Genomic DNA, 20,043 nt, shown 5'->3' with positions numbered 1-20,043 from the left:
AGTGTTGGAGGTTTACCAATCAGATGCAAAACATAATCTAATAAATTATTAGATTTAAAAAATGAATAAATAATAAATATGTGCACTTTTTGTTCTAAGGTATCAACTAGAAAGACGCTTGAAATATATATTTACATATAATATATATATTTGTCTTTTAATATATATATTTCACATATATGAAATACCGAGCATATAAGACCCGACTTTGACAAAATAATTGCTGTAATATGAAAGTAAACTGGGCTGGATATTATCATGGGCTGATCACTGGGCTGGATTCTCATTCACAAATCATTATCATTATTGTGAAATTTCGGACGTAATCGTCTTTGTTCATTTAAGTTACGCAGCCGATCTCATACATCGATATTCAATGGAGACACCCTCCGATAGCTCATCTACTGATTGTTTTTGTTTATATAAAACATGTAAACAAAGAACGTATTTTCATCCAGTTATCATATGTCTTCTCCCCTTCCTTACACCCTCGTGTTCACTGATGCCGGGAAACTATCGACACCAAAGGGAGAAGATGACTGAGAATAAAGTGAAAAGTTTTGGGACGCTCTAGGTGTCTTGGACGCAGCTGAAAGGAGCCATTTCCTGCCAAATAGTGAGCCCGTCTAATCGTGACTGCAGCAGCTACTTCCTGCATTGTTACAGTACTTAATGAGGATTAAGTTGAAGCTGTCATGTTGTTACGGGCGGCCATTAGGCCTACTCCACACGGAGAGAGAGAGAGAGAGAGAGAGAGAGAGAGAGAGAGGGAGAGGCAGAGGAGACAGAGGCTGGAGGCTCACCTCACCTCAGTCTGGTTTCAGAGCTGATCATTTCACCTGGACAGCACCAACTGAGTGACTCTGTCCTGTCAAACTGTAGACTGATGTGTGTTTAAACCACCTCCTTTTAGATTTAGTGCATAACCTCAGTTCACCCCCATCCTCCCCACGTATCAATCAATTTATAAAACAGTAACGCCTTATTTAAAAAAAAAAAAAAAAAGGCCCCTGTGTCCCATTTCATTAGGCCTATCTGGTTTGTTATGTAATAGCTGTAAACAATGAGTAAACAAAATGTGCACTGTTTTTAAATTAGATGAGGTGGACAAAGAAATAGGCCCACCTGACAATATTATGTAATCTAATACACCCTCCTGAAGCCCAACCTCAGGGAATAACCATACCTTTAAAGGAAGACCACAACCACATCTAATGGCATGATCTTCATCATGAGATCATCATGATCTTCATCTGTAGACAGTCATAGCAGGACTGCTCTCTGTATTATATTTCCAGGTGTACTTGTTATTTTCTATCTATCACTGTGCATTTATTAAAAGACAAATTAGAATCTGTTTATTTTGTTTATTTATAGTCCTGGCAAGCAGTTGTAACATTGTAATGAATGAATTATGTAAAATGTATTGAATCTTTACAGTAACTGGCCAACTAAATAGGTCCTGGAGTGTAAGGCTTGGCATGGTCAGTCAGCTGTTTGTTACAACACTGTGATCCAAACTGAATATCTCAACAACTATTGAATTGATTAGAGTGAAATTTTGTTCAGACATTCATGGTTCTCAGAAGATGAATCGTATCAGCTTTGGCGATCCCCTGACTTTTTATCTAGCGCCACCAGAAGGTTGATTTTCTAGTTTTTTAGAAAAATGTCTCAACAACTACTGGATTGATTTCTGTAAAACGTGGTTCAGACATTCGTGGTCCCCAGAGGATGGGTCCTGATGAATTGGTGATAGACTGACTTTTCTTTTAGTGCTATCAGCAGGTCTAACTTCTCACTTACTCACGATATGAATTGGCACAAAATTGTTACTAATATTCGTGGTTCCCAGAGGATGAATCCTAATGACTCGCTGGTCCCCTAAATGTTCTTATAGCGTCACCAACAAAATGACATTTTTGGCTCAGAATGACATGTCTTGACTGTTGGATGGAATACCATGAAATTTGTTGGAGATATTCACAGTCTTTGTGAACGCTGGTGATCCCATGACTTTTCGTTCAATAGCGTTGACATCAGGCCTCAGTAAGGGTAATCATACAACTCTTTACAAATACAAAGAACCTAATGACCTTGATGACAGCCCCAGGCTGAAATGCATCTGACAATGCAGTTGTTCTAAGTACAACAAGTATTCCTCCGACCAGGTAGCTAAAAATGACCAAAATCCCAGAAAATAATACCGAAGACATGAAATCATTGTCCTGCCTGATCTTGGTATTGCTGAGGTAACAGTTATTGGTGCACGAGCCCACAGGAAAACTGACAATATTTATGGAAAGATTCATCATAACATATAAACTCCAGAGTGTTTTCTTATTTTCATTAAAATTTTGCTTTGGGTAGGGTGATTGCATTTATACTAGACTGTCTGTAGCCACAGGAGATGGAGAGGAAGGATGAGAGGACGGAAACAATCAGACTTGATGACACAGCATCATCTACAGAGAGCTTTTTTTTGTCATTTAAAGAACGGCAGGGTGAGGCTGACAAAGCACTCAAACACCCCAACCCCCTGACCTGTTAGAGAAAAGGCACCCCTGCCCACTTCAGTCTTTGTGAACGACTACTTCTCTTACTCAGATCACAGTATTTCAAACACATATGTGTGTGCACGTGCATTTATATAAGTGTTTGTGGATGAGAGAGGATTAGTTCAGTTCACAGGGATGCTTTGAAGGGATGTGGGTCTTGTCATGAAAGAGGCAGCCAGCTGGAGCCTTTATGGAGGCGATTCTGCAACTTCTGACGTAGTAACCCTACCGTGTGTGCTCTGGACTCACATGTATGGATCTGACTCTAACTGTAAGCCTGGTGGACTGGTTAATAATACAACCCTTGACTTAATCCCTACTGTACAGTACTACTGTACTGTTCTGAGTAAGGATACAGTTGAGGATTGGTGCTGGAATATGATTTTTTAAAAACCTCAGTTAATACAGAAGATACAGTGCTGGTGTTGATGTTTAGATCTTAATATGGGGTCAGTCAGGTCAAGTCAAATGTGATGCCAGCGTAAGAGACAGGGGTTAATTATATGATGCTGAGGTTGGGATAAGGATCCAGATGTGGTAGTGATGCAGTTCCCTGTTGAAAGGCTGGAGGTAAATAGTCAGATAGTCAGACAGAGTTTGGGGGATAATATGATGCTGAAGCTTTTTGACTTTATGATTAGGATGAAAAATGCACTATACTGCATATTTGTATGATACAGTAGCCATGTGAACTCTCGTTGTGTATTTACTGGACTTTCTGGCAGAACCTGATTAACCCATTAGAGGGCCCCAAGGCAGAAGTTTGCTATTGGGCCACTACTGACCCCCACTCCTCCCACTCCCATGCACTCTGTCACCTCAAAGTTTCCATACAGTACAATGCACACAGTAGACTGTACATGAACCTCAGGTTACTGTGTGTCTGCTATTGGTGGCAATTTGATTAATCACGGCTCAGCTTATGAATACATGCTGATGTGCAGACAATATAAACTACTACTTTGATCCAATAAAACTTTATTTAGGAACATATGTGATGTGAAAAACAATGAAGGTCTTAAAACTAGATGCAGACACTGGGCCCCGCCACAACACAGGGTTATATTACGAAAAAAAAAAAAGAAAAGAAAAAAGCAGGGCCTACAATTATTTTATATTATGCTTTAGTGGTGCGAGTTCCATAACAAATTTGCAGTTGATCATATTACCAAAAACAAACAGACTGGCAGTAAATCTGGGACTTTTGGGGGGTCCCTGCTGGTCTGAGGCGGCAGTATAATTGAATGGATTACCAGCTGTGCCTGGCTGTCTCACACAGTATATCGGTTCAGCACTGTTAATGCTATATGGTGTTGCAACTACAGTTTACCCGCTATTTACTGCGTAAAATAATCATGTTCTTTATGTTGGATCTTTCTCCGCTGTCATGTCTCATGTTTTTGCTATAACCAGATCCAGTGTGCTCAGCATAGTGACAATAAAGTTAAATTTGAGTTGGGGGTCTGGACTTGGGGTTGCCAGTTTACATCCATATTGTGAGTTATGGAGACAAAATGTGATGCTGGTGAGTGTTTATGGGGGGGGGGGGGGGGGTGTGATTTTACATTTTCCATAGGTTCCTATTGTAACATGATGTGAGTGTTTGTGTGTAAGTGTGTGTTAGGGAAGATCTCTGTAGTTGCTGGTACAGTCATGGGTCACCCCGAGGAGCCCGGGGCCCCTGGCATGGTCGTCCTGCTTTGGCCCTTGGTGGTCAGAGGCTTACATGATGTGATCCGGTCGCCCTGGTATGCCGAGGTGCGCATGCCCACTAAGAGGACGCAGCGGCTCCATGTGTGTTGAGGCGCATTATTTGGCAACAGACGCGGCAGTGGGGAGGGCCGAAAAAAAGAGGATATCCCCTGGATTTCAAAAAAGCAACGATTTATCGAGGTTAACTGCAGATTAAACATTCCTTGGTCGACCATCGGCGAAGAACGGGCGACAAAGCGACCGAGTAAGTTGACTGAGGTGAAGCCGAAGTTTTTTAGTAAGTGGATCGAGGGGAGCCTTTTATTCGGACTCGTCGAGAGGAGCCAGGTTTTCCTCCACCTATCTGTGACGATAAAGAAGCTGATGGGCTGTTGAAAAGTAACACTTCTCCGCAGAGCCAAAGGTTGAGCACCGGGGAGGAGAGGGGGGGGGGGGGCGGCTCGCTCAGGCAAAATTTATTTTATTTTACGTTTTCCGAAGCGTGCCAGCCTGTAATTATGATCCGTGGACTTGATTTTGTGCGGTAGAAGTCGTTCAGTGAGGTAAGGATTATAACGTTACATCGCCAGCGGCTCGTCGGCGGCAAGCTCAGCTCAGTCCGTGGGCCGGTCGATGAAATTTATGAGTTCTGACTCGGAGGTTTTTTAATCTCGGGAGGGGGACACCCAGGTAAACAGTCCCAGTGAGCCCCAGACAGCCCCACTCTTAGCGCAGTGGGATGAAAGTTTGAGTCCTCCCCCCTTTCTTCTTTTTTTTTTTTTTTTATGAGCTGATGGTTGTCCCGCATCGGGGTGCAGCCAGGTCACAGATTCGGGCTCGGTTCTGGTTGTGTGGGACATGCTGATGAGCAGCTGGCCGGCTGGAGGACTTTTACTACTTCGACTTTGAAGTCGCTGTGAGCGGGTGATGGTCAGACATTAACCGCTTACATCCGAGCTAAAGTGGCTTCGTGTTTTTGTTTGTGCGATGTAGCTAATGTTAGCCCGCTAACTAATAACACGCTCACCTCCTCTGAGGCGGTGTCAATAATAAAAAAGCCGGCTGGTTGCACATGTAGTGTGGGCTGGGTTTAGTTTTTAAAGGGCTGACTTTGGTTTGGACGGTGTACTGGGTGGTGTAACGTTAATGGTGGACGCTGCCGCCCGCTTTAAGCCCCGTGGCACCAGTGTTGGTTCTGCTATCTGGTAGCTAATCTTCCTACTTCTCTGTGTGACAACCGTAGTCTTCCTCCTCTTAAAGCTGAACACACACACACTCTGACACACACCGCACACACTCCCTCCCTGTCTCTTCCTCTCACCCAGACAGGCACACACATACACACTCACTCACACACACACACACACACACACATTTCCAGCCATCGCGGCCATACGAGTTTGCAGCGCTTCGGGACAAAGCTGAGTCTCAGGATCTCTGCCATCAAACCAGTTTATACATATTTCACTATATGTCTGTTTTTATCTGGACGAGCACAAATGGATTTGAACGCTTTTATTATTTAGTTGTTGAACATGACGGAAGCCGGTGTTGCTCATGGTATGTTGACAAAAACCACATGCAGGCACTGACTGCTGCTTGTTAACTTTTATTTGTGATAGTGTAAGACTTTAAAATTTAACTGCACTTTTGATGAAACACTGCTTTTGACTGAGATTTGCTTAAGTCTTTCACATAATATCTGCCTTGTTATTACAAGTGCTTTCTCAGTAACAGCAATAATAATCAAATCTACAACTTTGAACTTAAATATGTTCATAATTGGACTAATAAAAAAGGACTGAACAGGGGATAAATGAATGGCTTTGAGTTGTTGTGTTGAACGTGTTAGTTTTACAGAATTCATGATTTCACAAGAAAATTTTAATTGTTGCTTAATCTTCTGATGAATTTTTTGTCATTTGTGCTACAAAAGATGCTTAGATGTTAGTTAGTTGTTTTTTTGTTGGTTGGTTAATCATTTAATCTTTGCTGTTCTCCTTTTTGTCAACTAAACTTTAACATTCTTACCAGTAATTATTGGTTAATTAGTACTGCAACCAGACCAGGGCAACACAACACAGGTACTTGAAAGCCCTCTGTGGACTGGGGAGGGTATGGTAGTGGAATGGTCTTCTTTTAGGAGACTTTATTGCCTCTTTGTGGAGATCTAGAATGAACACTCAGTTGTTCATGACAACAAAGGCCTTGTCGAGTGTTATTTTCATGTTAACAAACCATGGCGTGGTTGCACTGTTTATGAACTGTCACTGTGAACAATATACCGGTTGCCTTTAGTGAAGGGGTTGTCCAGCACTGGTCAAAATAAAGGAGAGTGGAGAATGCCATACTTTGTCTCTGGGATTACTGAACTACCTGCCATGACAGACAGTGCAGAAGTTATACACCCACAGTTTGATGCACTGGTAGTCCTCTCCATCCCACAGTGACAGTGGATTTATAAGTATTGAAATTACAAGACTGAGTGAGTCAGAAACTTGTTTTCCAGAAAGCACTGTTACACTGATCATACACAAGACTGATCCAGAGTAGTTGTGTAATCAGCCACTGTTCTGGAAAGGGTCGTCTGCTGGCCACATTTTAAGCTGCTGCACATGACTGCAGGGGTCACAGGGCAGCTGTTTGGTCAAGCCTCCATGACTTCATCAGATATACAGGGAGCAATTTGCTCTCTAATTGCCTTTTCTTGCCTATTCTGAGACAGTGGTGTTAGCTGCTGCATAAAGCACCGACTTGTTAAGAGTTAAAGTTATTTAATTGAGCAAGCCAGTCACCCACAAACGTTAGCTTTGGCTAAAACCAACCCCAAAGCCAAACTGTTAAATTACACCAAGTCAGATTAAAGTCTTCTGTTGTGATCATGCAGCAGTGGTTTTGTTTCACGTCGGGGCCAGGAGACCATCATTGCTATCATTAGTTATTCAGACAGATGCAGCCAGATAATTAATACGGATATTTTTTGTGGCACAGCAGCGTTTACAGGGTAGTGCTTCTGTGTGGTTGCACAGTTTTCTGAATCCCTCGTGCAGTGTAGAAATATGTTTTCGCAGGGTAAAGGTCTGTCAGTGGGTAAATAAAATGCTGAACACATATTGTGTGAGCAGCCAAACATCGATGATGGTTGAGAGTGAGCCTGCCAGCCTGAATGAAGGATAACTGAGTGACTGGTGCTTGACGTGATCCATGAGTGACAAGATGAATAACCACCTTGGGGGCAGGAAAAAAAGGTACTTAGCAGAAAACCGGACAGGTGTAGATAAACTGTAAAATCTGACGAGCGGTTCCCAGATAGTGGTAGAAACTTGAAACCAGATTAAAGTACTCTGTAATTATGATATCATAATGATATGATGATGACAGAGGTAGTGCTTGTTAACAGAGTCTTGTGGTCATTTTGTTAATGAATAGCCTGGGTCATGAGCACACACAGACACAAGGGTGGCAAGACGATTGATTAAATGATAAGTGAGATTACTTTGGTAAAAATCGGTTTTGATAATTGTCTGGCTAATGTAAAGCATATCTCTATTTGTGTTCTGTCTGTAGACCTGCTTGTGCAGAAATAGTGCTCACCCCTACAATGTAGGACCCAGGAGCATTCTGGGAAACGCACAGACACTTTGGAAAGGTGGAGAAATTATGTGGTTTTTTTTTTTGAGAAATACAATAGAGACAATGTAACTTGTTTTCCTTGTCAAAAGGATTTGGTCCCTTTAGGTTAAAGCAGTTGAAAGAAGTACAGAGGAAAACTTTAGCTCTGATAAAAGTGTATTAAAAGAGTGACAAACAAACTGTAGGGACATCAGAATAACCACGACCACACACTGTATGAAGTCTGTACAGTGTTGTTAAATGCTGTTCGAGGATTTCCATCTTATTTGAATATTTATAAGGATAATATTGTTATGGAGATAATGCTGATGATTGCACCATGAAAATTTCCTAATTACACGTGCCTGCTGATAAAAACAGCATAATGTTGAAGCTGACAGTGTGCTGTAGCGCCTATCCTGATATGTGCATTAGTGAACAGACAGTTAACTCGAATATCAGCTTTGCGTGCGTCGCATGAATGTGTTTGTAAAACTCGTCAAGTTGAGTTTTCCTTTCAGTTTTAGTTGCCTTTAGAGACTTTGCACTGGTTGCATGTGATGTCAAGTTCTTGGTGGGGTTGGGGGTTGATTCACCGTATGTGTGTGGGCTTGAAAGAAATGTGTGTAAACTGCCATGGAGATGAAATGTGAAACCTGTCAGCCATTCAGATCCCCTGTTACAAAGATAGGGTCAGTGTCCGTGTAAGGTTGGGTGGAAAAGGAGGGGGGGGGGGGGGGGGGGTCCTCACCGTGTCCAACTTTTTCCACCAGCATCATTTCACAGCTACATGCACCAGAACTGATAATTCCATTATAACTAACCTCTCATCCCCACCCCACTCCGACCCCCTCCCACCCCCTCACCAGCACACAGACACATACATGCACTCACATACACACACTGTGTAATGACCATCACTGTGGAAGCCCTGCGTCTGCTCCAGCACCTGAAGGGTTAAACCTAGCTTCAGCTTCTCTCTCAGTCATACACACACACACACACACACACACACACACACTAGCCAACCGGTTTAAACCGGTTCTCAGGAAAAGTGCTTTGTGTGTCCCAGTGAATCCTGGGAAGGGTCATGTCATGTGTGTCTCAGAGTGATGTCAGAGTATTAAAAAAAAAACTTTGTCAGCTCTGATATCAGATGATTGCTCTGCAGGCTGCATTGTGACTCTGAATGTATACTGTATAGGTACATCATGGATACACTGAGTGGGCTCTGTGCTCGCCGCCATAAACGTTCTGAGAACAGGAAGGGGAGGGGGTAGGAGTGTGTACGGTGTGTGTCGCTGTGAAGTAGCCCAGGTTGTAAGGGTTAATTGTAGTCCCTTTCCCACCCCCCACCCAAAAAAAAAAACACAGCTTCCTGTACTGCGTCGCTGGGCAGACGGAGGGCCTCAGCAGACTTGGCAGGACTAGGCCTCGATTCTGTAACATACATGCATGAATATGCTTCAAGACGTAGCTGTGCTGTGTTTCTTCTTTGTGGTTTTTCTGTATACAGGGACCAAGTGAATGTACATCTCTGAATTTGACTTATGTTCTCTGTTTGGGATTCAGTGAACTTTGACCGCAGGTCACGTCCTGCACCACGCCATATGAGTCAGCACGTGTTTACCTATTACACATTTGATAATGGCTAAAGTCATTTCAACTAGAGCGTGTACATGCATTATCAAGTCCCCGGTTGTGACTCTTATCCAAGTTTTCATCTTGTTCTGGATATGAGGTTTACACTGAACTTGGAAAAGTCTGGTTGTTGATATCCCCATAGCCGTGATCATAACTTAATTCAGGTTTCCTACCATCAGGTGTGTCTTAATCCTTTAACATCTGAGCCATCATCTCTGTACCAACAAAGTGACATCAGAAGTTGAGGATAAACACGGTGCTGTTTCCGTGTATATGCCTCAGTTACCCCTTTGCTTGATTTAGCAACTCAGTCTGACAACTAGTAATGAAAAATGAGAGTGAACATTAAATTTATACTCTGCATTACTGAAGGAATGCTTCTACTTTATCTCAGCGTGTTGATCCTCATTACACAATCGGATGTTTTATGTGGTACTGACTAACTACTAGGTCACATCAGTTGCTGACGCTCCTGTGCACAAGACCTGGATAAGGTGTTTACGTGCCGTTACGTGCAGTGTCTATTGGAGCACCCCAGCTAGTGACGTTTCTGAAACCAATATATGATGCTTACATGCGCAACACATAATGCAGATACTCTGAAAACCAGTGCACGTGTAAACACACTCAGTGTATTCATTGTACCCTAACAGCAGGCTCTTTCAGACAGTCTCTGCTGGAAGGCATGCGTAGTGTTGCACTCAGCTGTACACACGAAAAAGTGACAGAAATAGTTGTGTAAAGAGAGCTTACGAATTCAAACCCGGCTTACTTTCTCGCCTCCGCACACCTGTTCAAATGCTGCATGAAGTGTGAACACTTATCAGATTGTCGGATTCGGAAAGTTACAAATAATCAAATTGTCGGGCACAATGTCGAAAAGGTGTGGTGTCTGTGACACACACACGGTTCTTTATACACTGATGTGGAAATTGCATCGGAGGTGTGCACAGAACAATGCGGCAGGCCATTATGAAAACCTTTAAAGGTAGATGTGTACTGACCCGTGTGGTCCAATATCTCCTGATGTCTCCTTTCTCATTTCTGACCTGACGCTGGGGATTCAGAGCAGCCATTGTAGGGATAACGTGTGGCGCACATCTGCGAGTGCGCCAGTTCACTCTGTAACCCTCATCTGTCTGACACGACGAGCTGCTGTACGTCTTCGTATCCGTTACTGCTGGCATGTCATCATCTGGTGGGACTGAATTTGTTGTGCAGGAGGTATCAGACTGTACTGGATCTGGTACTCAGGGAAAGAAAGGTTATACATGAGCTAGTGTCTTTGAAATGAGTGCAAAAAATGTTTCACTTGCACATATAAATTACTAAAGTACGCTTAGTCGCTGGCTGTGATGAATATTTTAACAGAAATCATGCTCAAGTTCATTTTAAATATTCTCCAAGTCCCTTTTAACTCTAATTTGATTACGATGTTGTCATGTTTTTCCAGCTGCTTGATGTCGCTCTGCATTTTTTTTTTTTGTTGTTGTTGTTGTTAACCTTCTTTCAAAAGACCCTGTAGTTACAGTCAAACGATCCACAGATTATTTTCTGTTGTACTGAACACTAAATACTTACTGAGAACTCCATCTTTTTTTCAGTTTCCCCTTCTTTTGGTTTTTGGTTTAGACTGGATAATTGGATAATTGGATGTTTTGGAATTATACTTGAGTCAACATCTTGGTCATGTGACCTTACTAATTTAACATGTTTTGTCTGGTCACCGTGTGTCCCCTGCAGCTGATTCAAGGTCAGTTTTGTCTGCTTGAGCTCTAAATGATAGGCGCACAATCACATCTGCACTTCCAGGACAATGGATAACATAATTTATCATTATGTAATAGCTCTGTACTGCAGGTCTGTCAGACAGCGTCAACATCACAAGAACAAAATGTGGCATCCAGTCAGATCTTAAATTGTCTTTTTAAATGTTGTGCAGTACAGCTGTAAAGTTTCAAATGCCTATAATCAACTTTATTTTTAAGTTGAGCCAAATTTATTTGCTTGCAAACATTAATTGTTTCCTTGGTTGCTGGGAGATAAAATGGATAGACCTTTCGTGACTTGTTTACCACATTGCTCACAGTTCACAGTTTTCCCTTTTGGAGGAAACAAATGGGGATACACCAACTCCTCTCAATGCTTAAACCGAGCCTGAAAGCCTTTCAGTGTTTCAGCTTCAACTCTTCCAAGTGTAACTTAAAGAGCAACTCCCATAAAACATTTCACATGTAAGGAACCCATATTTTAATACATTTTAACTTGTACGGATTTGCACATTTGTATTCTCTATCATCAGGGCTAGATGCTTGGCTGTGGTGATGAAATGTAACATGACTCTGCTCTGTTGAACTTTGCTCAGGAAAAAGACTTGCATTTCTGTCACTTGCAGGATTTCACTTGTAACTTTGATGCTGTTTGAATAAATGACATTTGAGATAACAGTTATTTCTTTCTTTATCTGCAGGGGATGTCTGAGGAGGCTGTCCGCCAGACACGCAGCCAAAAGAGGGCACTTGAGAGGGAGGCTGCTCCCCAGTCTATAGATCCCTCCGATGCTGAAAATGGAAGCAAAAAGCCTAAACTGGACCCATCTGAACCCACAGCACAGGCAGAAACAAAACCAAAACCCGACCCTGTTCTGGCACAGGATGGTCAGAGCCGGACTAGCACCGGATCAGAGCACGAGAAGGAGCAAGAGCACAGCCGGCTGCCGTTATCTTTAGTGTTACCTTTGACCTCACAGCCGGTGAAGGATGATCAGGAGCTGACCCAGAGACAGCAGACAGACGAGCCCAGCTCAGACAATCGGACTGACTGCAACGACAGAGCCAGCAAGGCGAAGATGGAGCCAGCTATGGATACAAGGAGCCGGTCCCGACTGACAGAGCCAAAGGCGTCCAGTGGCATGCTGGCTGCAGGCGAGGTGAAGGCCACCATTAAAGTGGAAGTTCAGACGGGGGAGCAGCCCGTGGACATGAGCACCTCCAGAGGGTGAGGAACGGTTCATAGTGAACTCTGTTCAGCTGTGACAACCACGAGAAGTATCTGTGAAGAAAAAGTAGTGCCGTGATTGTACAGGAAACTTCATCTGCCTAGAAGCTCTCTGGTTTCTCTGAAACACTGGAAGCTTCTCATCTAAACTTTCTTGCTCTAAAAACCCACTTAAAGGAATTTTACAAACGGATAAATGACTTAATTTGAGTGTAAATAGACTAAAAATGTTGAAAGTTACTTTTATGACCGGTGATGTTTTTTTAAACTTACTGTAGGGGGAGAGGGGGCAGGTGGTGGGGGTGGGGGTGGGGGCGGGGGGTGTTGTGCTCAGAGGTGATGTTTAACTTTGTCTTTTACTCTACCTCCATTTTCCCCCCACTCACCACCTGAACCCTAAAAACTCCCCTCACACAAAATGAAGCCGTGTGTCACAAACCGGTTCCAGCCGGTTGTTGCCATGGTTTCCACAGTGGAAGGAACAGTGAGGGGAGGAGGGTGGGAGGAAAAGTGAGTGTGTCACGTGATGATGACTTTGAGGTCATGTGACTTCTTTGGAAGAGTAGTGATTAATCCACAGGAAGTGATGATGACGCTAAGCCCTGAGGAGAGACTAATACACACACATACACACAAGGAGGACGGCTAGGAGAGACAGGCCTCACGTTGTCATACGTCGACTTTAACGACTTCTTACGCCACATAGAAATGCATAATCTGTGTAATCACGAGGCCATCCTTCTTTTTTATGGGAACATTACTTATGTTCTTCAGTTTGTGAGTGTCACTAGTCAAAGAATTTAGGTCATCTGCATCCGCCTCCAGTTGAACCAGTCGCTTTGCGGTAGAGGTTATACGTGTTGAGAGGAGTTAAGTAATATAACACGATTTTACAGACAAAAGTGAGGGTTGATCCAAACTGCCTCCCACTTCCTTCAATATCCTTAGCATGCTTTGTATGATGTAGTTAGACCCATACAGGTCACCCACAAATACCTCAGACACCTTTTATACCCTGCCACAATGTCCTGTTTCAACAATTTGCCCTCTCAAACAGCCAGTTCGCTGCGAGTTAAAGACCTTTACTGGAGCATTAAGTCCCACCTTGCCCCTCCCTGGTGTTTAGGACTGTTCTGTTGTCTTTGGAATAGCATCAGCATGAAGGGAAGCTTTATGGAGAGATGTCTGGACTTGCTAGATTACAGTGGAGCGAATCAACCCCTGGTCATAAATTATTATTGTGGTTGAGCAGCAGACTTCCTGAATATAGACATTACTAAAGGATTCTAACATTTGAGTCAGGTGAGCTTCATCTTGCCTCAAACAGCCCTAAAATGTTCTTAACCTCTTCAGCCCCACTGGATCAGTGTAAACTCACACTATGCAGCCAAACATAAACCCTCAAAAACATTATTGTTAAATTCTAGTGGAGATCCCAGTGTTAGCAAAAATATCAAATACATGTTAATTTTGTGGAAATGTGTATAAAATTATGTGCAAGGGGCCTAGAACATTATAATTTGATGGAGTGGTGCTGCCATAAAAAAAAACATTAAGTCCTGGATTTGAATATTTCGCATCATAAAGCTTCAATAAAGAGCTGGAACAAGCTGATACAGTATTTCTGATATTGTCAGACAGTGTTGAATAAGATGATTTTAATAACCTTAAATCTACTTAAGAGGAAATAAAAGTGGAAAGGTGGATGTTAAGGGGTTAAAATGGATGAAATAACTTTTTTCCCAAAATGGGATAAAAGGCAAATTATATTCTTTAACATCCTAATATTTTATTTGAAGAATAATTTTGAATAATTCTGTTTTGTGTTCATGATGTACAAATATTAGTGCAGTAAAATAATATCAGTAAAATACTGAAAAATGAGTTTTACTGTCATTGTCCCTCTTATGTCCAGAAGTATTAAAAGGGAGAAGCGCCCTCCGTCCCCTGAAGACGATGATGTGATCATCTTGTCCGATAATGACTCCCCCAGTCCACCCATGAATGGCCTGAGCCACTTTAAGGAGCTGGACACGGACCTGCTCATGGTGAGACAAAGACACACACAAAGTCGTGCATTTCATGCTTCTGTTCTCCTTCAACTTAAACCTAAACTTAAAATCACAACATAAACTTTGGCTATAAGCTCTTTCAGATTTTTAAATGTGGACACAGGAGCGTGGGACTTGGTGTGTTAGAGCAACTGAAAATGTCCCACAGCATGCGTGACTGTCAGTGGACAATTGTACCAGATGAGGCTCCCACATGTGACACTGCAGTACCTGGAAAGTGTGTTTGTGTTTTGTAATGTGGGTGGTGTAAGTGATGCTATGATCTGTTGAGTGTAGAAGAGCAGCCCAGCGGAGAGGGAGCGCATCATTAAGCAGCTGAAGGAGGAGCTGAGACTGGAGGAGGCCAAGCTGGTGTTGCTGAAGAAACTCCGACAGAGCCAGATACAGAGGGACACTCTCCAGAAGGTGAACAGCAGTTATTACCCATGGCAGCTCAGGGTCACACAAAGTGTCACACATTCCCACAACACTGGCCTCCACTCTTTCTGTTTGTGGTTTAATATATTTGTCTGTTGTTTTTTTTTTTTTTTTTTTTTCAGCCCTCAGCTCTGTCCGGCTCCTCTGCTCCCCCGCCTCTAATTCGAGGATCGATTGTAAGCAATAAAGGCTCTCAGCAGGTCAGTGCTCTGATATCACACGTGTGCTCAGGCGGCATAACAGTGTGAAGCCGCCTCACACTGTAGTTCATACTGTTTCTGATGGTGGTTGTCCCTGCCCAGGTTTTGACAGGCAGGAGCTCAGGCACAGTCATCCCTCCGCCACTGGTGAGAGGAGGGCAGCAGGTGTCGTCCAAACATGGCTCCCAGATCATCATGCCGCCTCTGGTCAGAGGGGCACAGGTGAGTCGTGGGAAAATTAAACGCTCTTATTTGCACGCTAAGATATTAAAATGCCATGTTTTATATATTTAAATCTCGTCTTTGTCTGGGCAGTGATTGCCTGAGGTATCCAGTCTTTCTCTTTCCAAGACAACCTGCTGGGAAACAATCACGTTTAAATTTAGAACTTATGATTTCTTTTTGCGCCTCTCTCTCTTTGTGTGTGCCCTTTGCTTTGGTGCTTTTGCTGTCCCTCCCTTTGTCGTCCACTCCCTTTTGTCCGTGATGTCCCTCCATGTCGTCCCTCTCATTGTCCTGGTTAGCCCATCTCTGTATCTCCACAGCAGATCCAGGCTCTCCGCCAGCAGCAGCAGCAGCAGTTGGTTGCCTCCGGAGGCTCAGGCTCTGGACCCCCTCCTCTGCTGTTGGGCCCCAGGACCTCAGGCCCTACAGCCCAGGGCCAGAGAGGCATGGTCCAGGCAGGCCTCATTAGAGTCGGCAATAGTGCTAACATGCTGGTCAGTATCTCACAGGTGCTTCAAAGTTAAAAACAGAAAGAGAGAATATGAAAAAAGTATCGGACACAAATCATTATTCCAAGCAAAGTGTTTTTTACATGTCTTTGAATATGTCTGTCCAACTGTCCTAGCTCTGTTCTTTGATCATTTAACACCTTACAGTTACTCAACGGTTAATGAACAGCAAAGGGACTTTGTCAATTTCTGTATTGCTCAAACAAGTCAAAAGATGTCATGATTCAACTGAATGTCTAAACCTGTGTTGTTTCTTCCTGTCCTGCCCTTGTTTTCAAAGGCCTCCAGTTTGAAGGGCGCCTCCTCAGGAAGCAGCGGCGTGTCTGTGGTCAGCGTGAATGACTCTCCAGCCAGTCGCCAAGCTGCAGCTAAGCTCGCCCTGCGAAAACAACTGGAGAAGACCCTCCTGGAAATTCCCCCACCCAAGCCCCCCGCCCCGGAGTTCAACTTCCTGCCCTCAGCAGCCAATAATGAGTTCATCTACCTGGTGGGACTGGAGGAGGTGGTACAGAATCTGCTGGATACCATCCACAGAGGTGGCTTGATTTTGGGTTTTGATGGCTTTTGTTTACATGTTAGTGAGATAAAACACAGTTAGTTCAGTCTATGGACAGAAAAACATTCTCAAATTCCAGCTTTGAAAGTGGGCTGAAATTGCAAATAGGCAAATACCTTTGTCTGTTTCTGACAAGTGTCTCTGGGTTTCCCATCTCTCCATCCAGGAAAGACAGGTGTAGCACTGTCCAAGCCCGTTATCAGAGACCCTTTCATCTGCACTCAGTGCAACACTGACTTCACCTGCCGCTGGAGGCAAGACAAGGCTAAAGGTGGGGTAGTGCTCTGTGAAGACTGCATGTCATCCAATCAGAAAAAGGCTCTGAAAGCTGAGCATACCAGTAGGCTGAAAGCTGCGTTTGTCAAAGCGCTGCAACAAGAGCAGGAGATAGATCAGCGAATCATTCAGCAGACGTCCTCATCAGTCTCCCACGGTAGCTCTTCATCCTCCTCATCGGCCTCTTCATCAATGAAGGCAGAGCAGCTGGTGTCTCATCAGCTGAAGCAGGCTCAGGCCAGAGCGTCCTCGCTCCAGCACCACCACCACCAGGCCAACCGAGGAGCCAACATCATTCACCATCACTCCATCAAGCAGGTTGGAATCAGTTTTTTTCTTTTTTTAAGAGTAGCACTGGTGCAATCAAAGCCACTGTAAGCCAAAACCCCTCTGTGTGTCTCTGAAACTCCCCCTCAGAGCTCCCAGGGCCAGCTGTCCCATGGAGTCTCATCAGTGGGGGTGAGGGGCGTCCCCCATTCCTTCTCCTCCTCCTCCCAGCTGCAGAGTGCGGTGGCGGCCGCGGCTTTGGTCAACCGGCCAGGTAAGCATGCCCATGTTTCCCACCGCTCTGTGCAGAGTTCAAAGGTGAGCAGCAGTGGAATCGGCGGCGGCAGGAATATCAGCGGAGGTAGTGCCTCAACCACTGCATGGAAGAAGCAGAGCAACAGCAACACAGGTAGACTCACATTAATACCAGCCCAACTCTGGCGCCTGACATCTGCTCTCTTTCAAATTCCTGTCTGGTCCTAAAGCAATCCTTACACATCCTGAATTCAAATTTTTTTTCTGGTGTTAAGGAATCATTTACCGAGGTGCATTTACCTATTATAATCACACACATTCGAGAAAAAAATAAAGTACAGTTATGAAACACGCAGGAGGAAATGTTTTCGGACAAGGCAATCCCACTCTCCAGTTTCCCTACTGCAAATGGTCTCCATCCTTCCTACTATAGTCCCTCAGTTTGGTGGTTTTATTTTTTTTTCCTTGGTGTCTCTACTGTACCTCAGAGTAGAAATTCTGTCATTTTTTTTCCTTTGTCTTGTCTTGTGTGCTGTGGGGACGTGGGTAGCTAACTGTTCAGGTGTTATGCAAGATCATACTGCTTTTTTTCTTATTTAAAAAATGATTAAACTGGCAGCATGCAGCTTGTACCACACCCTGACCTGCTGCTCTGTTGCATGTTCACAGGCGTGACTATGGCCTATGTGAACCCCAGCCTGACAGGTCACAAGACGTCAGCCACCGTGGACGCTCGCCAGAGGGAGTACCTGCTGGACATGATCCCCTCTCGCTCGTCGATCTCGCAGGCGGCAAACACATGGAAATAACTGAAATACTCTTCTATTGATTATTAGTTTTTGTCCAAGTTCCTCAACTCCAATAATAAGGTCAACAGCACCCCCTGGAGGACTGTTAAGCAAATACAATCTCTCAAAGTGAAAAAAAAAAAACGTTCCTTCCTTACCTTTCTATGACTGTTGTTTTAGTTTTCTTGTTTTCTTTTGTTTAATTTTGAGCTTCACTGTTATTTGGTAACTGTGCAGAAACCATTTTGATTTGATTGAGACAAAGTAAATAACAAATACTTGAAGGGCTCCCCCCCTCTCCCCGGGTACTCCTGTCCTCCAGACTGGGTAGATAAATAACGGTGCAGTAAGAGGTTAGCAGTAAAAATGAGTACTCTTTTCTGGGGCTTGTCAGCCCTTTCTGCCATGATGTGGGTCAAACTGACCCGACCTTTTGACACTTGAATGGTTGTAGTCATACCCAAGAGTTCACATTCAAAAATACATTTATTATAAGCAAAAACAAAATAACTGAGTTGTAAAATTTTCAGTACACCACCCCTGTAGTTAAAGGTTTGAATTTTGAATATTTTGTATTTACAGTAAGTTATTTTGTTTTTTTTGTTTTTTTTGACTGATGTTAAAAATCACTCAGTATATTGTGGTTTCCACAAATGAAGAGTTTATTCTAGCTTTGTATTTTTTTTTCCTGTTTAACAGCATGCCTACCCTTAACCCCTCTGTTCATTTTGCACCTTAGCTGAAGAAGCATGGTGTTGTTGCTTAATTCATCTGTAATTACCATGTGTAATTTGCTTATTTTATATTAATGTCAACATTGTAAGATTATTTTGAGTGTTATGTCATTGCTGAGATAATGCAAACTCTGAAGGAGCTGAATTTGCCACACTGGAGACAGAGATCTTGCCTCTGATTTAAACAACCATAATCCATGCAATATCTGGCATATACACAGCCCTGAATCAGTTGTTAAAGGGAATATCTCCCAGCTACCAAGACCCTGGAATACACAAGACCGTTATTATCATGTACCTCTCACCATATTGCATAATTTCTCTGCTTCCTGATCTTAATTGCATTGTACAAACTTATGTTAAAATTTATTTGGTTTACTTTTTTCCTAGCTCCTAAAGAAATAATAAAAAATATAAATTTTAAACACTTGTTTTCATTTGTGTTTGGATAGTCTAACTCTAAATTTAACACGTCGTCCGGTATCAAATCTGCTCTCATCAGATCAGTGTACTTAGAGGGCAGGAAACGGCTCCCCTGAGTATGTCCCAAATCAAAGAGGGAAGAAGGAAATTAAACGTAAAACAAACAATAAGTCAGAAGATGACACTGTAAATTTCACTGAGCATAGATGAAGGAAAAAGGTTGATCTGCAAACATGGAAACAGGAAAGACAGGTTGGTGACATCACAGATCATTAGATAAGAAAACTAAAGATCAACATACAAGTGTACATACTAACAGCCATCTGTCACAAGTGCACAGGCAGTCGTGCCCTCTTATACATAAAAGAATGACAATTTACAACTTAGGTACAGTGGAAGAATGTAACTAAGTACATACACTCAAATACTGCACTTCAATACATTTTTGATGTACTTTAGTTGAGTGTTTCATCTTCTGTTACTTTTTGCTTCTGCTCATCTATATTTCAGAGGGAACTGTTGTACTTTTAGTTTACTACATTTATTTAATTGACACCTATACTTGCCAGTTACAGTGGGTACGGAAAGTATTCAGACCCCCTTAAATTTTTCACTCTTTGTTATATTGCAGCCATTTGCTAAAATCATTTAAGTTCATTTTTTTTCCTCATTAATGTACACACAGCACCCCATATTGACAGAGAAACATGAAATTGTTGAAATTTTTGCAGATTTATTAAAAAAGAAAAACTGAAATACCACACGGCCATAAGTATTCAGACCCTTTCCTCAGTATTTAGTAGAAGCTCCCTTTTGAC

General features: G+C 43.0%; 1 protein-coding gene across 12 annotated transcripts; it reads left to right on the top strand.

Moving 5' to 3' along the window:
• The first annotated feature begins 4,377 nt into the window (after window positions 1-4,377).
• On the top strand, window positions 4,378-19,219 carry LOC121193146 (transcriptional repressor p66 alpha-like). Of its 12 annotated transcripts, none has more exons than XM_041055313.1 (11): window positions 4,378-4,515; window positions 11,977-12,503; window positions 14,419-14,551; window positions 14,852-14,980; window positions 15,115-15,192; window positions 15,295-15,414; window positions 15,717-15,911; window positions 16,207-16,462; window positions 16,649-17,076; window positions 17,176-17,434; window positions 17,950-19,219. In XM_041055313.1, the coding sequence occupies exons 2-11, from the start codon at window positions 11,980-11,982 to the stop codon at window positions 18,087-18,089; spliced, it is 2,262 nt and encodes a 753-aa protein (XP_040911247.1). In that variant the 5' UTR covers window positions 4,378-4,515; window positions 11,977-11,979; the 3' UTR covers window positions 18,090-19,219. The 12 variants fall into 12 exon arrangements, with proteins under 12 accessions (XP_040911247.1, XP_040911251.1, XP_040911248.1 ...); XM_041055317.1 differs by having other exon boundaries at window positions 4,380-4,548; XM_041055314.1 differs by lacking the exon at window positions 4,378-4,515 and adding an exon at window positions 4,660-4,813.
• Window positions 19,220-20,043: the final 824 nt, after the last annotated feature.

This window comes from Toxotes jaculatrix, chromosome 14 (assembly GCF_017976425.1).
Source record: "Toxotes jaculatrix isolate fToxJac2 chromosome 14, fToxJac2.pri, whole genome shotgun sequence".
NCBI lineage: Eukaryota > Metazoa > Chordata > Actinopteri > Toxotidae > Toxotes > Toxotes jaculatrix.
This window is presented reverse-complemented; position numbering and strand designations above follow the sequence as displayed.